The 18,787-nt window shown below is 37.1% G+C and overlaps 1 protein-coding gene across 1 annotated transcript in view; it reads right to left on the bottom strand.

Moving 5' to 3' along the window:
* Positions 1–3,326: 3,326 nt before the first annotated feature.
* PPP1R12A (protein phosphatase 1 regulatory subunit 12A) overlaps positions 3,327–18,787 on the bottom strand; it is a 113,159-nt gene continuing 97,698 nt past the window's right edge. The window contains exons 21-25 of the mRNA XM_066549786.1: positions 18,414–18,555; positions 17,652–17,756; positions 16,738–16,785; positions 12,264–12,314; positions 3,327–5,752 (exon numbers count right to left, since the gene is read on the bottom strand). Of these exons, the coding sequence (XP_066405883.1) occupies positions 5,666–5,752; positions 12,264–12,314; positions 16,738–16,785; positions 17,652–17,756; positions 18,414–18,555 (433 nt within the window). The 3' untranslated portion in view covers positions 3,327–5,665. The remainder of the gene's footprint in view (positions 5,753–12,263; positions 12,315–16,737; positions 16,786–17,651; positions 17,757–18,413; positions 18,556–18,787) is intronic.

Genomic DNA, 18,787 nt, shown 5'->3' with positions numbered 1-18,787 from the left:
TGACAAGATGTGTATATTGTGTAGTTTTGTGTAAATGTGTATTTTGTACCAGCTGATGTAAAAACTCACTTTTTTGTCAGACTTGGGGTATAGGCCCAAGTAACCACATAGAGCAGAAGCTTCATTTTAGCTGCAATGTAGCAATTCCCTCAGAGCAGGTCTATCTTTTGTGGAATTAGAGACATCATTAAAATGCGTATCTAAGCAGCCACAAACAAGGGCAAGGACTGTTTTCTGTCTGGGGAGAGATGAAGGCAGGGGGAGGTGCAGCAGCCAGCCCTGCTGGGGTCCCACCCCAGGCAGTGCAGCAGGCACTGCTTTGCTCAAAGAGCAATTCAGCCCAGTGAGTCTCTGCTCCAAGGACTCTGTAGAGCAATGGGGGAGCACAGGAAGATGGTACCAAATAAATAAATAGCTTCTTTCCCACCACCCACCATACTTGATTGTGTTTTTTTTCTTTCTTCTCCAGCAAATAAAGCAAAGGGAAAAGACCACACCAGAAGATGAATCGCACTGTCTTGGCTAACTATTCCTGCTAAGCTTGAATAGGTTTGCAAAACAGACGTGTAGAACCCAAGCAAGAAGGGCGAAATAATTAGAGTTGGAATGTGGGGCTTTTGTCCCTGCTGTAATTGTCCCTGGGCCAGATGAGAAACATTAGACATCCAACAGGTGATGTTTTCAGATGAAAGAACTGAACAGTTCCTCCTTTCTCTAAAGGCTACATACTTTTCCTATCTAATCAGTGATACAAAATGGGGAGGTGCTGACACAAGCAGGAATAGCCGATTACCTCATCACTATGGCAGCAGGTCTCCCTTTAAAGTGAGCAATTAATTGTGAGTTTGGGAGGTTTTGTTTTGCTTTTTAATTCTGTCTTCGGTGCAGGAACCTGCAGTCACCTGTCACGTAAGTTCTAGTCTTATTTTATATCTACATTGAGGCTGAGCAAAATATTATTTGCTACTAGTCTCTAACCAGCTCCACTGCTGCTCCTGCAATCAAAACAAATGTAAAGTAAGTAACTCCAGTTGCCAGCATTTTTTCACTCATGTGGCTTTGATTTAAGAACTTAAGGAAGCTGAATCACCACAGCTAAATGTAACAGTGTGTACATAACCATGAATAGCAAGAGCTTCTTCTGAAAAACTTAAGAGCATTTCTTCTGTTCCCTAGCAGACAGACTGGCTATCCCTATGTGGGAAAAAACTGTAATTTCACAGAGGTGACCAGTAGAACTGCAACAGAACTGTTCAAAAGAACCTTTAAAGCAAGTGGGAAAGCAACCCCCTACAGTGCACTGACATGTTCTTCTGTCTCTTTCAACATACCCTCCCCCAAAAACTGCATAATGGCTGTGGAGTTTGTTTTGTTGGGTTTTTAAAATGTGTATTGTATAGTGAATTTGTGTTATGCTTTGCTTTAACAGTCCTCTGGATTGTAACTGCCAATAAATTTCATCTATAAAACATTATTAATCCCCCAGTTGCACAATTAAAGCGCAGTCATTAACTACTGGCCACACTGTACCATGTCAAGTTAGAGAAACTGAAGCTACTAAAAGGTGAAGAGTGACTTCAAGTGTAACTAAAAATGAGTTGCTTACACTTCCCATGCTGCACAGGCTTGAGGCCTCAACTGCCAAGAGCCCTTGCCCACTCTTCTTTCTAGGGAGGCCCAGCCTGGAGCTTCACAGGATCCACAGCTGCACCACATTTCAGCATGGCAGATTTGGCCGCCTCCATTTACACTTCTGTCACAAGATCACAAGCAACAGGGCAGAGACAAAAGAGTGCATGTTCCTTTCTTGAGGAGCTGGTGTGCTACTGAGATGAGTAATACCTCAAGATGATCATAAAAGAACAGTAAAGTCCCAGCTGCGGGAAGTCAAGACACTTCCAGGATCACCACATCAAGTCAATGTAATGATGATTTCATACTCAATTTAGAAATGAATTAATATCTCCTTTGAACAGTATTATGAGCCAGCAGTGAGCCATAACTCATACTGTTGGCTGCACTGGACATTTCTCTGTTCAGGAGTTTGGATGAGATGGGGCCTGGCCTTGAACTCTTGACTTGGGGCCAATTTTGTTCTGATGTCACCACGCAAACCATTCATTTTCTGACATGGTCCTGCCATTCCTAGTCTGACATCATGGCATACTTTTTCCTCATTCCCTGCCCTTTTTTGGTGTAATTTCCTTTCTACCATAATATTTTGGCATTATATCATCACTCTTGACTATAAACCTCATGGTTATGCCAGCTAACAGGGCTAGAAGCCTTCTCAGATGGAGTCCATTCGTGTCTGATAGAGGTGAAATAATTAAAATTTCTCTCTCAGCACAAATCTCCTAAGGCAGGTATCTTCAGAAACCCAAAAGCATGTCTTTTTCCTTGTCTAAAACATACATAAGTAACTACTCTTCCTAAAATAGAAATGAGAGGACCCTTGTATAGCAACCCAATTGCTCTTATGGCAGCAGATGAACAGTGGCTAGGAATACTGGACAGGTAAGTTTATCACCAGTTCAATGTTCATGTGCGCACAATCCAAGTTTAGCTAGGACAGTATTTCTAAATGAGTGAATCCTGAGATTCACATTTTGTACTTGGTGCTGAGTAAACAAATGCATTGACCTACATGCTGTGAATTGTAACTGTGCTTTTGGGGATCTGGCCAGGAAACAGCAGTAAAACAGTATGAAGTAGGAATTAGGAAGGCTCAGAGGAAATTGTTGACAAGGGAGACAAGGTGGAAAAGAAATGAAATTCCAGCTCCTGAGTTTTTTCTTCTAGATAACTGCTATTGTTTGGAGCCATAAAGGTCAGGCAGTCCTTATGCAGCCATGCTTCCTGCACTCTCCTCCCACTTAAGTGTCCTGCACTCAATTCCTCCTCCTCAGGTTATGGCTCCCTCCACAGCCGGAGCTGGTTCTGGGCAGGTCCTTTGCCTCTTCACTCTCCACACCAGCTACTTCCATGCCTCTGTGTTTGACATTAATTCTGGACACAGAGATCCCTCTCCATACTGTGACAAGTCCCCTGAAAATCTAAGTTGCTGGTCTGAATTACCATTTAAGGCATTAGTCATTTAAGGAAGCTTGTCAGGGTCACCAGCCAGCAATAATATGCTTCTTACATGCAAACAGTCTCCTAAATAAAAAAATAGTCTTCCATGACCCATTTTTCTTTCTGTTGTAGCTGGATTTTCTGGGGATATAATGGATCTTGAACACAATCAGGAACAATAAGACAATGACACAAGTTTAGCAATTGCTTTGTGAGATTAGGGTTACATCACATAAAAAATGGTTCTCAGATTCTGCACACAGACAGGTTTATGTAAAATATATAAACATTTGTCCAAGTTGTTACAGATTGCATAAATATGGCATTTTTACTGTTGCATTTACAGATGTGCATGTACAATGATGTGCAAATAATCACAATCTGATTACAATCTTTGAAAGGTACTTGAACCTTGCATCCAAGTAACGCAATGAATGAAAAATGCCCACCAAAGAATTTAAATAGCAAACTTATAACATGGTTTAAATTCATAACAAATTTCAATGTCTTATCAGTAAAACTTTCACACATTTAAAATATTTTGTATTCAGTTTATTTGTATATGTCAAAATACATTTTTTTTCCAAAATAGTGGGTTTTGCAACTAGTTTCATGCAGATACAAGGTCTGCTCAGTACTACCAATAAAATCAATATAGCACAGTAGCCATTCATTTTTTAGATATAAAGAATAAATAACCTAAATATAAAACACTAAAATATTAGAAACACGTATTTAATCATCCACAGGCACCCAAACTTTACCAAATATAATCCAGAATATGCCTAACTGTCTTGTAACAGAACTCAATATGTTGCAGCCATTCAATTCTTTATGTTAGCATAAGACAATGGAAGTCCCTATGGTTCAGACCCACCTCTCATACAGATCAATTACAATAAGATATCTCAAACTATCTGTGTACCTTTAAAATCAAAAATCCTGAGCTTGGTAGTAAGAGCATAACCTTACATCTTCAAAAAACCAATCAACAGAGAGAGGACATCATGTCTTCCTTACCAAAACATATCCCACCCCTGTAAAGCTAACCCTCCCTCCCCCCCAAGTAGGCAGTAGGACACAACCTTTTTAAATGAAGGGGTACAAATTCACATTTAATATAGTATACAATATAATCCATAATACAATAGCTACTACAAGCTTTACAATGTACAATTTGTTTTAATGGCTGATCTGTTCAGTGGTTTTAGGCAATAAACTATGTGCCAATAGGATGTCATATTTTGAATGGTTTAGTGAAAATATAAAAGCTGTTCCCAACAAAAACGATCTTCACTTAAGTACTTTTTTGTTTTTAAAGGCCACTGAAATGTATAAAATGGTCTGACACGGTGTTATCAAATTGGATGCCTTCTCACATGGCAACAACAGTGCATATAAACATTATTGTGAGTGTAATGGGTTATGCTTTTCAAATGATTTAGTACATTACTTTGGCTAGCACAACAGTTTTGGACAGCACTCAGATAAATACAGGTATGTGAAATGTAGTGAAGCAGTTATATTTATGCATTTTTTTATTATGGTGAACACTATCAAATGAAAAAAAATGGGACAAAAAGATAATAAAGTTTTTATATAGTTTAGACCTTTTGTAAAGATAGGGCTCCATACAATGTACAATGTCTAAATTCTTTATACCATAAAAATTAACGAACTTTGTTAAACACACTATTCTGGATAGCCTAATTTGCATTAACAGACATTTGCAATAGGGAAATATATTCAAGCATGCCACGTGGTGGTCTGAAAAATCAAACCAGTACACATTTATATATACAGCATCACTCAGTACCTGCTCAAATGAATGTGACGATTACAGGATCTAACGTCTTTCACTACAAACTTCTTTTTTTTTCTTTTTTTTTTTAAAGTGACCAATAAAGGCAGAAAACAGGACTCTTAAAATATTTCTAGTTTCAACTGACTTTTAAAGCATTTTGTATAGGAAGTAAATGCATATTGCACAAACAGTGAAAGCAAATGTTCCACCAAACATCTCTGTTCCAGGTGGTTGGACAATACAATTCTAGTTAGCTACACAAATTATGTAATTTAAAAGGGTGTGTGGTCTCTGCAAATGGTAAAGCTGTGAAAACACTGTACAAGAAAATCTGGTACACAAAAAATTAGAAGGGAAAAAAAAATCCAAACTTAAATCTTAAAGAAAAACTGAGTATAGGAAAAAAATGGGAATTGTGGCACAACAAAAATGTTATTGAGTAACTGTCATCTGTGAGAGCTGAAAGCTTTTGTTGATGTAAAGTGTTTATGTACAACTAAGGCTTACTGGTTAAATATCTGAGGCGTATCTGGCCTTGAATACTTTCCTTATTATGCTGTGGCTGTAAACAAGATTTCTCAGTCATTTCATCTTCTCAGCAGCTGCATTTTAACAGAAACAATGATCTTGATACAAAAAAACACACAGGTAAGAGGGTGTTTGGCAGGATATCTGAAAATGACAGTCTCCGAAGGATCTTCCCACACTTCCAGTGACTGCCATACCATGGTCCACTGGAGTTATTAGTGATGTGCAATACCGTTACTTGCTGCTGTAGTAAACCTTTTATTTGGAAAGTTTGCTTATAACTCTGATCAAGGCCCCATTTTCATCTTTTAGCCTCTGGTTGTCTGCCTTCAGGTCTGGTAGCATCTACGAAAAATGAAACAGGGTGGTTATTTGCTGTTACACCCCAAGTAAAAGCAGCAAGACTAGACAAGGACTGTGAGTAAAAGTCTTTATTCAGCTTAATTATCTTGGCAGTTCTCACACTTCATATCAGCAGTTCAGAAAAATATCCCCTTTTAGCATGATACATTTAAGGGTTAGAGATTAGAAGTTTTCATTTGCTTGGACTAAATGCACTAAAACTCAGTGGTGCAGATGACCAGCCTCTGACAAAAGCATTTATAGTAGCATGAGGAAAGTAATGAAATACTTCAAATTCCAGGGGGGAGGAAGGGGGGCAGAGGGAAATTAACTACCAACAATTTAAAGAGGCTTGTCTATACTGCACTTGCAGAGTTTCAAAAAAACATGCTGTGGCTAAGCATCTCTACCACTGTGCCCTTGGATGATTTCATCCTGATCAGATACAGGGTGATTCAGCTTGTTAGCTCATAGCATTAATCCTCCAACCACTTCCAAAGTCATGTTGAAGCACACATCCTGTAATTTGAGATCATGTCCCTGAATAGCATAGTTCACACAAGATCAGATCACTGAAACAGATCACAGCAACACCAGGCTACACACTCAGGCAGACAGGTTAGGGATCGGCAAGTTATGGCTGCCAAAGGAGATAGGTGACACACAAGCACAAAAGCTGCAAGGCAGAAGCCAAATGAGGTGAGAGTTGGACAGGATCAGATAGGAAAGGAGGACAAGTCAGGGCACAGAAGTTGGTACTGGGAGAATTCAGCTTCCAGAGAAACCAGAAATTATCTCAGTAGTTCTCTGTACCTACATTCACACACTGATAACAAACGACCTATCACACTCACAGCTATTTACCCCTATGGATTCTAGCAGGGGTTTCACACAGGAGGTAACACCTATTCCTGCACAGTGGCTACTCAGTAACCTCAAGTGCTAGTGTATGCAGGAAGTTCAGCTACTAACCTACCTAACACCTTTTACCCTCTTCTTCATTATTTTTTTGGCACTATTTATTTTCATTTTATTTAAGCAAAATTATACTTTCAATCCCATTATATTCAGAACATTATAATGGAATAGAAAGAACTAGGACGTTTAAAAATGCAGGGTCTGTTAACTGTGCACTAGAGGTTTCATTTCTACATCTCCTGTCCACACTCTCTTCACTGAACTGCAGACTCTTTCAAAGTGAATCTACTGAGCTTGCAGATCTCCCTGTAGTTTATTTCCCTGCAAATACCAAAGTATGTGAAAGGAAGTTGACAGGAGATCATAAGAAGAAAAAAGGTGGTTTCTACAATTAGAGTAGTCAAAAATCATTCAGGTATCCTTGATTCCAACTCTGTTTTATGGATGAGCCGAGGGAAAGCCACCGAAGTTGAGCTCTATAGAGTCACAGGGAAGCTTTCATTATAGCCAAATGAGAGCTGTGCTCTGAACAAAAAGAGCTGTAAAATGCTGATTACTTTCAAAAACTATGTAAATATGTTTGAAATTGGGCAACATGAGTGATCATTTTGCAATTGTCAAGCATTATTGTTAAAGTCTAAGCTGTAAAAAATAACTACTGTTGTCCAAGATAGGGGTCTTATCAGACAACACGCATGTGTCTGCACACAATGGAACAGCCATTTGTTCAGGCAAACCAACCAAAAGCTTTTCTTCCTCCTTTCCATTCTGCCACAGATTTCATACCAAAGAAACCACAACAACCCTCATCTAGCCATGCACAGGGAATCAAGGGAGTCTGGTTTTGTACTGGTTAAATAGGTACCTTGAGTAGCATTGTGTGTGCATTCCAATGAAACCTCAAAGTAAACCCAGGAATGTCACAGTCCTCTTTCAACTTACTGAGCAGAGAGGGAGGTGCAGCCCAGAATGGTTAATTACATAGAGACAGACCCACAGAGAGGTAGATTTTCTGGTGAACTACTTTTAACAAAATCCACTGTTCAAAATTAGAGCTTTAACATAATCCAGTACCATTATATATCTGCAAATCTCTGTAGGTAGATTTTAATCCTGATTCAATTAATAGGTAGAATAGGTCTTAAGGAAATACTCTCTTTTGTTGTGAGTCTACTAGAGCATAGGGGAAGACTTGTAGGAGACAAAAGGGTTATATGACAAGATAAAATGGTATTGAGTTGCACTAGGAGATGTTTGTATTGCATAGTAGGAAAAATTTCTTCACCAAGATGGCTGTCAAGCAAAACTGCTCAGGGAAGTGGTGGAGTCACTTCCCTGACAGTATTTAAAAGATGTGTAGATGTGGCACATCACTATCCCTGACAGTATTTAAAAGATGTGTAGATGTGGCACGCAGGGCATGGTTTAGAGGTCGTTGGACTGGGGTACTGGTTGGACTTGATGATTTTGGAGGTCTTTTCCAATCTAAATAATTCTACAGTTCTGTCAATAGCAGGAGATTCATCAGGAAGGATAAGAACATGTAACCTAAAACACTTACACTTCTCATCTGTACTAATCCCCACATACTTTAAACAAATCTCTTGGAGCAGTGCATTTCTATGGGTACTCAAACTTGTCGTGAGGTGACACCATACACCTTTAATGTCAAGAGGGAGGAAAAAAGGCCTTTGTAGCAAATTCAATAAAATTACAGTAACACACTGCACTTTGAATTCCAATTTGCTTCTCACTAAAATAGCAAAGTATCTTCCTGTGATAAGATTCAATTAAAAATGCATTGTTTTTCTGTCTGTATCATGACTAGCTAGTAACTTTGCAGTATTATAATTTAGCAAATCATGATTCAATAATCATCTGACATATGTGGAGCCATCTCAGATCTGTAAAGTAATAATCAAGTCTGTGTGTGCTAGAGGATTTACCAGTTTGTACATACAAAACAACTTGGTTAATAACGGTTACAAAAAGCTCATGAACTGCTTAAGTACCTGCTCAGATTACTCAGGCACACTGCTATTGTTAACCTACCACCATACTGTCAAGGCTCCTGATGAGTGTCCACTGCTTCTCTTTTGCTGGTCAGGCTACTCAAGCTCCACAACCACCTGCCATTGAAAACTCCTGCTATGGAGAGGAATACTGAATGGTGTTCTGTGGTTAACACCCCAAATGCCTTACCATGGTTAAAGGAATGCCAGTGCTAGCAAAGAAAAAGACAGTATGGATGTGTAGATGTGGACAGCAGTCATTAGATTAGCTTAGCTGTGTTGAAAAACCACATTGTTTGCTGAGGCTGGTGTAAGATGGACAGCCCTAAAGGGACTGCTCTGCCTCCTCATGCAGCAGTGTGCTCCTGCTGCTTTCTGCACAGTTAATTTAGTGATCCAACAATACTGGGGTGAGATGGATCGAGTACTATTATGAACAAAGGGATTTGTTTTCAGCCAGGTCAGCGAGCTGACTTCACTTCCTCAGCAAGGGTTAACACAAGGGAGCATTGTGGAGTACAGGGCCTGGATGAGGAACACCACATCCTAATGTTAGTCCAATTCCAGAAGGACACCAAGCAAAAGGATAAACCTCTTCATTTCAGGCCTCTTAGTGGGGAAAACCCGAGATCAGATTCTGAGCAGAATGCACACTCATCGCGTTCTTTCCAAGTGGGAAGAGGGGTAGATGAAAGGAAGCAGTTTAGCAGGAGTCACTGTACAGAAGGCTGGTTTGTTTTTTTCAACTACACATCTTAAAAGCTCACTGTAAACTCCAGCCTAGACACTTGTTATATTTAAGAGGAAAAAAGGCTTATAGATTTGGTGTAGAATGAAACCCCATTTTATCTTTATGTAAGTTTTGAACCTTCCATGGGTTTCTGTAACATCCCTGAAATAACACTAAGAACAACAGACTAGCATTGTTTTCCAAGATGAAACTCAAAGCAGTTCATACTCTTATCAGAAGGGATCTGAACCAATCTGACACACTAGGCAGAGTTTGTTTTGTATCTGTGATTTTACAGTTCATGCACTGTAGGACTCTCATCCACACTGGGATGCCTATATGTATAGCAATATAAATCAATGATCTTAACTCTGTGCTAGAACAGCATGTTTTAAATTGTTTATGTAAAAATAAGGATTGGCAAGACCCAAATGGGAAGTTAAAGTGAAAACAGTAATCACCTTGAAATTCCAATACATTTCTGAAAAAACAATACTTTGGTCCCCTCTGAAACACTGAAATACAGAAATGTAAGAAAAATAGTTGCTAATGCAGCCATTCAGGAATGCGCAGTATTGAAACCGGTTCTCAAACACTCTTTTTTTGTTAAGATGAAACTTTTACCAACTCTATGCACTTAAACCAAACTGCAGAAAGAAAGCTCAAATCTGAATTTCAATTTGTTAGAAACTAGAGGCAAATCTGTTTGAGCATTTACACAAACATCAAAACAAGAGACTGACTTTAGTGTATCCTCATGCAAACCCAAATCCTTTCAGTTGTTGCCAAGATTTTAACATGTCAAAGGTCTCCTAGATCCTTGCCAATTTATTTTCAAGGACAAGCTTCAGTGCTAGCAGGGGCAATACCACACCAGTCCATCTGCAATACCTCCAGCTTGTACACTGGGCACCATGCTTTAGCTGTAGCCACACCTCCAGAACCGAGCAACACTGAGTCAGTCTCTGACACACAAGTGTTAATAGTAAAATTCTGCCCAAGCACAAACTGAATGTCAACACCTGCCTGGCTAAACAAAGGAGAAGGAAGAAATTACAAGTCCACAGAGCGCAGTTGCCTACAGGACCCTGACAACTTGGCAAGCACACGGGTCAAGGCCCTATTCTCAGTCACCAGTCGCTCATTTATGTGTTTCAAAGATTGAATCTGCTTTATTTGTTGCAGCTTCTGCAGGAATCAAAGAAATAGGAGTGAAAATGAGAAAAAAAATCCACATGTATATTAGATGAGCAGAACTGAAAGAAAACTTAGAAGAAACAGTCCTGTTTAAAGTAAATAAGCTGCTGTGAAAGGAAAGCATCAAAGAAGTGGCACATTCTTGAAAAGCAATCTAAGTACCAGTAGTGATTAGTCACAGCTTTCCAAAACAGTTCAGGATGCATTAACAATGAGAGCTATTCCTGGAATTCTTCACTTAACATCCTAATTGCACAAACTGAATCTCCTATTCAAAACCCTGTACATAATGACATAATGACGTTTAACAGATACTTTTAAACAACTATGCAACTATGGAAAGAATATTTAATCTTTAATTAAAAACTTTCACTTCTTGCTTATTGAAAGCGAACTTTTGGAAAAAGCAATATATCCGTATTCTCTATTTTTATCAGAAGCCCTGCTTTCCCTAGAAGCTCACATCCTGTCTTCTATTCTTAGGCAGACCATTATTTTCCTCTATCATAGTTTGTTTTTTCTGTATTACACTTCTGAAGACCCTTCAAGGAATCACAGACCTTGTATCCTGCCTTACAGCAAACTATCTTGGTCTGAATCCAAGGGAGCCAGAGGCATCACAGTTGCTGTTCTGCCTGTCAGCTTCAATTACTTCAACAGAACTTGGTGCATGTATTTTAATGAAAAGTATTTGGAAGTTTATGCCATTTCCAAGCACCAGAGGGAGCTCAAAAATGAGCTTAAAAGGAAACTTTTTATTAAGCAGTACAAATTTGACAAATATCAAATGTCAAAATAATGGTATTTTCACATTCCACTTAAATTCTATGAATTTTGTAGGCCATATCCAATGTTTATACGAAAGGACATAATAGAAAATAAGCCCACCCAAATTCTCACCCTTCTTAATGATATCAAAGGGTTTAACATTGATAAAGACTGGCTAAAAAACGCAAACAAACAGAAATGTAATTTATTTTAAAAAGAATATTGCTTCTGAGATTCACTTTATACATAGGTGAAAAAAGCAGAAATCAATATGGTAAGTGTCATTTGTCAACAGCTCAAATCTGTCTACTGCATTTTGTTAAGTAAAACCTGATTCACACTACACAAACAGTTTTTCTATCAACATTGTAAGATGCCATCTAATTAATAAAGAGCATGAGATAAAGACTGAAACAACATTTAATGCTTAAATATCTATACAAGTATATGCTACCACTATTTAATAATCATGGATTTTAATAATAGTAACTATAAATAAAACCAAGGAGTATCACATCAAAATTGTAGACTGCTATTCCATCTTGATTAGCTTAAGATATGTTTCACTCTAACTACCTCTGAATGTTTCTTGTTAGCCATATTATAGAATCCTAGAACTCAGCACCTTCTTCACAATCGTACCCCTACAGCTGCTTATGCCAGCACCACAGCTTTGCTACAAGCTATGTGACAGGAGTGACTCTGACATGCAGCTGTAACTTAGTTATCTTCTAGTGAAATTACAGAAACCAGTAATACTGGTAATTTATTATAATAGTAGTAGTAACAACAACAACAACAGTAATAATAATAAAAAATACCAGTAAGACTACATGTGTTACTGACATAGTAATACACTTTGTAACTAATAGTGTACCAATTTACTTACTTTCAGTTCCTCTTCCATTTCAGATATCCTTCTTTCTAGCGCTCTTCTTTCCTAAATCAGAAGATGTGCGTTAATGCTGAACAATGCAATGTTTTAAAAATTACAGCTTGTAAATACCGTGGTAACAGTGAAATACTTCAAGTTTCAAAGATCATACAACCAAAAGCATAGTGTGGACAGAAAACTTGTGACGGCAGTGATACATAGAAATTTGGTCAATATGGAATTTTAACATCCAAAGAGGAAGAGATAGAGAAATTCATATCAAGTCCTACAAAAATACCCCTTCCTTTTCACTAATTTAGAAAGGTTTTAAGTATACAACTTGTTTGGATTTATTTTTCATGAGCTAGGCTTTTGTAAGACCTTAATATCCAAGAAATGCAGAAAATTATCAGAAACAAGCAAGAATATTAAAAGATACAAGCACAAAAGCATAAGCTTTCACAGGCAAACAAAGGTAGCTGAAACATCTGTCTCAGCTCAGTGGGATCTGTCCACACTTCAAACTGCAACAGTTGATACAACTGACACTATAGGACTTAGCTCAGTACCAAAGAAATCTAGTTACATGAGATCAGCTGCTTCTTGAGAAAATGTTTCTTGAATATTTTCTGCATTTCTCGTATAGTTTAATTTTCCTTTTATTTCCCTTTTTACCTGAGAAGCAGGAGAAATTATCCTTTGTATATGAACTTGATTGCACTGACTATATAACAAGCCAGCTTATGGAAAGTTAGCTTAGGGTTTTCTATACTACACTGCAGTCTGCAGTGCAGATACATTTTTATTTTGTTTAAACCTATTTTTCAACACATCTAACAGATGAGCAGCTAATGCAATAGACTCTGGGATTTATAGCTTGATTGCTTGCTTTCCTGTGTCAGACGATGCAGTGACTCTTTTAAAAGCAGCTGCAGTTATCAGTAATCTACAATCATTTTTTTTCCAGAGGGTGAGAGGCAAAAGCAACAGATTATTGCGAAGTGGACATATGCATCTGCATACAATGGTGTTATGCAAACAGCAAGCAGCATTGACTGAGTGTGTAAAACTTTGGTTAGATCATACCGCCCAGTAGATACTGACTCTTGCCGGACACCTTTCAGATATAAATCATTTGAATTTAGTTTAATCACAGTGCAGTTATACCCCAACATTTTCCCATTATAGCAAACAACTTTAATTTTTATCAAAGTAATAAATATATTACTGCAGTTGTTACTATTAATGTACTTAACTCCTTCAAAATAAGACTTTTTTTATAATGACTGTAATGAGCACAAGTACCAGTGAGTTAACGGGATGCAATTAACTAACAAAAATCCCACACTGTCTTACAATACTTAGAATTTAATCTGTTACCTACCAGTTTTACAAAATAACATATATGATGTGTTCCTATATTAAGCAATATTCAACAATTTTTTCTATTACGAAGACATGAACAATCAAACAAATTTCAAAATTTCAGGTGTCTAGAAATTCTTTTCAAGCATTTGCTTAACTAGCATGTTGAACTTGTCTATTAGCAATAAAAGTCTATTCAGTAAAATCTTTAACTGACTTTTTATATTTCACATTATACAAAAGAAACAAATAGACTGGTATAGGAATAACAGTGTTTGTAGAACTGTTTTGTTCCTATTATTTGAAGCTATGCTCCTCTTTTTCTTGAACTGCTTACTCTTTTAGGAACTGGTTTGAGGGATGCCAATGAAATAATGCACTGCAGTGTCACTGAGAAGATTTGCCAGTATTATTTGATTATTTCCTGCACTCAAAGAAAGCATTTGAAATCTATGAGGACTAAAATTTTATTATATACTTCCTCAACTCTGTAAGGTCTGTCAAGGAACATTTGTAACTCACAAGAAAAAAATCAGACATACACAGACACACACATATGAAAAATTGACCCCTCCAGCACTATACAATTTTTAAGAAGTAAAACCAGATGTATATGCCTACATATAATTGTATAATCAATAATACAAAGAAATACACCTCTCCACAATTCAAATTTCCAGCTGAAGAATTCTAAATTTGGGAAAGAAATTGTTTAAAGGTACCTATATTTTTCTGATTTCTCATCCAGACTGAAACCTCTAAATTTAAATTTTGGTTCTAAGTCTTATTACCATGTCATACAGATTTCTGCAAAGGGCTGTTAGCATATTTGGCAGAGTGACAGGTTGTTAAAGAAACACTCATTTTTGCTCATATATTGCTAGGACCTTGCACATGTGCTCTCATCTCTACCCCCATCCCCATGGAAATAGCCCTTTCTGGTAAACAGTTTTCAAATGAACAATATTCACAATGTATCACCAAGTCACATCATGGAAACCCACTTCTGAAGGGTGAATTTAAATAAAATTAAAAGTCAGTATTTTCTGAATTTTACTACTGTGCAAATCTAGGCTTAATCTATATTCTAATTTTCTTCACTGAAAAGGTAGGTTTCAGCTGGAAAATATCACAGTCCAAAGATGCCTTCAGCTCTTTCTCTGTTGGCCTTTTTTTTCTTACAATTTTTCCTCACTCCTTTACTTTTTCCCTCTCCTCTTCTCTATGTAATTTATATGAAAGTCTTTAGGTTTGTATTTTATTTTAGTGAAGTCATATACTTGGAGAAGTATACTTAGAAAAGCTCTACAATCTCTCTTAATTTTTACATTTTTATTGTTACATTACACATTAAAAAGATGTTTTAAAAATTATTTTTAAATGCTGAATTCAATAAGCTTATTTCTAGAGATCAGCTATTGATGACTAGCAGCTGAGAGTCCTGCTTCAGTCACATTCAAAGTGAAGCTTCAGATTTAAACAAAAACAACAACAACAAAAATCATAAATATATTCCTCATTTAAATTCCTATCTGAAAAGAAGTGGGTAATTATAAACACGATTCAGATGTACAAATTTTGTGTAAACCCTGTTTCAGCCATACAGCAAGCACCTAAGTTACATACATACATCACTAAGTTAATTATTTTATCCACTAGATTTAATAGTAATACATTTAGGAAAAATAACATTTCTGAAAGACATTTTGCTATTGGGCTGAATGCCTTAAAAAAAAAAGTGCAAGACTTTCTAAAAAAGCCAGTTGTCATAACACAATGGCCTGTTTTGGGAGAAAGCCAAGCAGTAATTCAACACTGAAATAACATCTATCTATGCAGCACTCTGTGCATTACCTATGAACCCACACAGTAATGGATGCAACTCCATCTATTAAATTATAAATGTCCACTTGTGTGGCCATGCTAGCAAGCAAGAAACCAGTTAACTGCTACTGAAACCTTTCTACTGATGAAATCACTGTCCACACTAGGATGCCAAAAAAATTAAAGAGAGAAATATGTGCTAAATGGCAGCAATAAAGTGCAGAGACTATTAAGATAAATATAATGAAATTTCAGGAAGTGCCTGAGAGCATTTCTACATCTCCATGTGCTTCTGTAAAGTCTGTTTATATACTGGACAGTTTTGTGTAACTAAAACTTGTTTTGTATAACTAAAACCTAAAATATTGGAAAATCAATACAAAAGGCTAGTGAATATGAAATTTACCAGGGATTAATAAATGTTTACCACATCACTTCTTATTGTCAAAGTCTAGCTTTTTTTTCCAGTTTGTCTCTAATGTGTCATTCCAGGATCAAGGGAGAAGAAAAGAACACATGTTGTTCAGAGTCATGAAGGAAGCCAAGACCACCACAAAACCAATGTAGTTTGCTTTACAGTGCCATGAAACTAAACATTTATAGGGCTGGATTTTAAGTAGCATGAAATTGCAGCCTAAAATTATCATGTGTCCAACTTCTGAAATAATTCCTGTAGTCTATCTCACATGTGAATTCACTGCATGACTTCTTTCCCATTCAGTTTAGGATTGTCTCTGACTCTGATGCCCCTCTTCCTGCACTGCTTACTCATTCTTCCACTTTCTCCCCATATCCCATTATCATATTCCTCTGGAAAAAGCTACAGTGTAAGGAAAGAGGCAGATAAAGATAATTCTATATCATTAGCAGGTTTAAGGTCCCATGTTTCTGAGGCAGAAACAGCTATCTCATTACCAACAATAATTGGTGCCTCTGGAAAGCTCTGAGGAAATTAACTTCTCTGAATCTTGGAAATGTGTTAAAAGATGAGACACAATGAATCTGCTTAACCCTCTGGAATGCCAACATTGTTTTGGATGAGATGGAACAAGTGGGAGATCCCTGGAGGGCAGCAGAGTTTATAAACTGGTTATCATGAACAGGCAAACTAAAGGCAATTTTTAAGAGTAATTCCCACCTCACATTCATTGCCACTTTGAAACCTAAAACCCCAAATCCTCTAAAAAATGCAAATTATAAGAAAGGCTTCTGTTCCTACTAAAATCTATCCAAGCCAGGGGTTGCAAAACAAGCTAAAACAAAGCTTGGAGTATTTAAAAGCTCTTTGGAAGAAACTCACCCTTTTCTCCATTTCCAAGAGTGATCTGTCAGCAAATCTTTCTTGTCTCTGAAACACAAAATTGATGAAGACATTGACATGTGCTTTGACATAACACAGAACTGATGAAAAAAACCAATTAGACATTTTAGTAGTCTGTCTGAAGTATGTAATCAAAACCATTTTAAAGTATGTTCAGGGAAGTAACACTGAAATAAAGAATAAGCTGAATTTATCACGCACTTCTTTCGTGACCATCCCTGTTATTTAATCACTACACAGCCTTTGGCTAACAGGAAAAACACAGTCTTTCTATCTAAAGGAATTACAAAACAGGCATCTTTTAAATGTTCTTCACTAACATTTGCAGGGTATCCATCAAAGACAATTAAGTACAGGTAAATTGTGATAAATGTGATCCGACAACATGAAACATTCTACAGCAAGAGTAGACAAATTTAGACAAATCTAACTCCAGTACATGTGTCTTGTAAAACTGTATGCAGCACTGTTAGCTGACAGCAGTTATTGGTAACAGGAATGCATTATTTGCTCTTCATTTCCAAAATAAAGCTATCTAACCAGCCAGGAAGAACTGCCAGGTTATGCCAGCAGTCCCACTTGTCAGTTTGAATATAAGCTTAACAGTGTAGAAAATCTTTACTCCTACCCTGCAAAAAAGCTGCATGCAGATACATGCTGGCAAGAATCACTACTACTAAAGTAGGCAGGAAGCAGTCTCACATGTTTTTTTCACAGTTGAAGACCAGAATCCTGCACTCCTTTCTGTTTAGAAAGAGAGAAATTCTCCATTCCCATCTTTGGATAAAAAACAAAGCTGATGCCTAGTGAAGAGCAGCCCATAGGCTGGGGTGCTTCTGGTTTATTATCTTTATTATGTTGGTTAAGTACATGCTTTTTTGTTTTCTACAAACCTGAGTGGTCTTCTCCAACTGTAGCTTAAGATCTGTAAGTTCCATGTTGGTGTCATGTAACTGTGCTTTCAGTTTTTCATTTTCAGCTAGAATCTGTTCATAAAGCTAAGAAAAAATATTTGTTAAAAAATCAGATAATAGTGAGATTAGCCAAAAAACTTCAGAAGCATGATTGAAGCACACGTAAAATTAAAAATACATTAACAGTCTAAGAAGTAAAATAATGATGTTTAAAATTAGCAAGCATGGTAAGGAACTGTTACTAAATATTTCTAGAAACAAACAGCTTTGTATAGGAAGCACAAAACTTACCTTACACATAATTAAGCCACCTTTTTTTCTTCAGACTCCACAGATTACCCCACCACAGTAAACTTTTCAACAAACTCCTCCTCTATTTTAAAACAAGATCTAAACATATTTTTACCTCATATGTATGTAAGCTGGCAAACACATAATAAAGCCTTTACATATACATACATCAGTTTTAATGATATCTTCTTACGATAAATACTATCATATTATTTTTTAAAATTTGACTGTATCTCGGCTCCTCTGATTTCTCCCTTGCCTTGAAAAGTACAAAAGCCAGAAGCTGTTTCATAATGTATATTTTTCCCCACTGTAGTGGTTGCCATGCTTCTCCATTCGGCTAAGTTACTTCAGGCAGCATTTCGAATGCAATGTGAGACTACTTTCACACAATTTAAGAAAAGCAGTAATGAAATCCTATTTTTGCACCAAACTTATTGAATCAGATACCTTCTTAAAATCAGGGGTATCATCTTTTTCTACTCTACTGCAGTATGGTTTTCGATCTTCAAGATAACTCTGTGACCCTGATCGCCCCTGCGCTGAATCGTAACGATCACCTGCAGACATGCTGAGCGATCCCGAATCGTATCTGTAAAAGAAAAGTTCTGGTTTTTCTTTGCCTTTGCAGCCAAACTGAGACCCCTGACTGTATCAAATGTTTTAAGTTTGCTGCTACCCAGCTGTAAACAACCAAATGCAATTAGGTATTTTGTTAGACTACCATGTCCTAATTTGATGCAAATTTCATTTTTACATTCTCCAGTACTTCAAGATTCTGGATGAAAATGTTTTCAAATTGCTCAGTCTGCGGAGTAATGCAT

Source organism: Molothrus aeneus, chromosome 5 (assembly GCF_037042795.1).
Source record: "Molothrus aeneus isolate 106 chromosome 5, BPBGC_Maene_1.0, whole genome shotgun sequence".
Classification (NCBI taxonomy): domain Eukaryota; kingdom Metazoa; phylum Chordata; class Aves; order Passeriformes; family Icteridae; genus Molothrus; species Molothrus aeneus.
The sequence above is the reverse complement of the archived record's forward strand: the minus strand, read 5'-3'. Positions and strand labels throughout refer to the sequence as shown.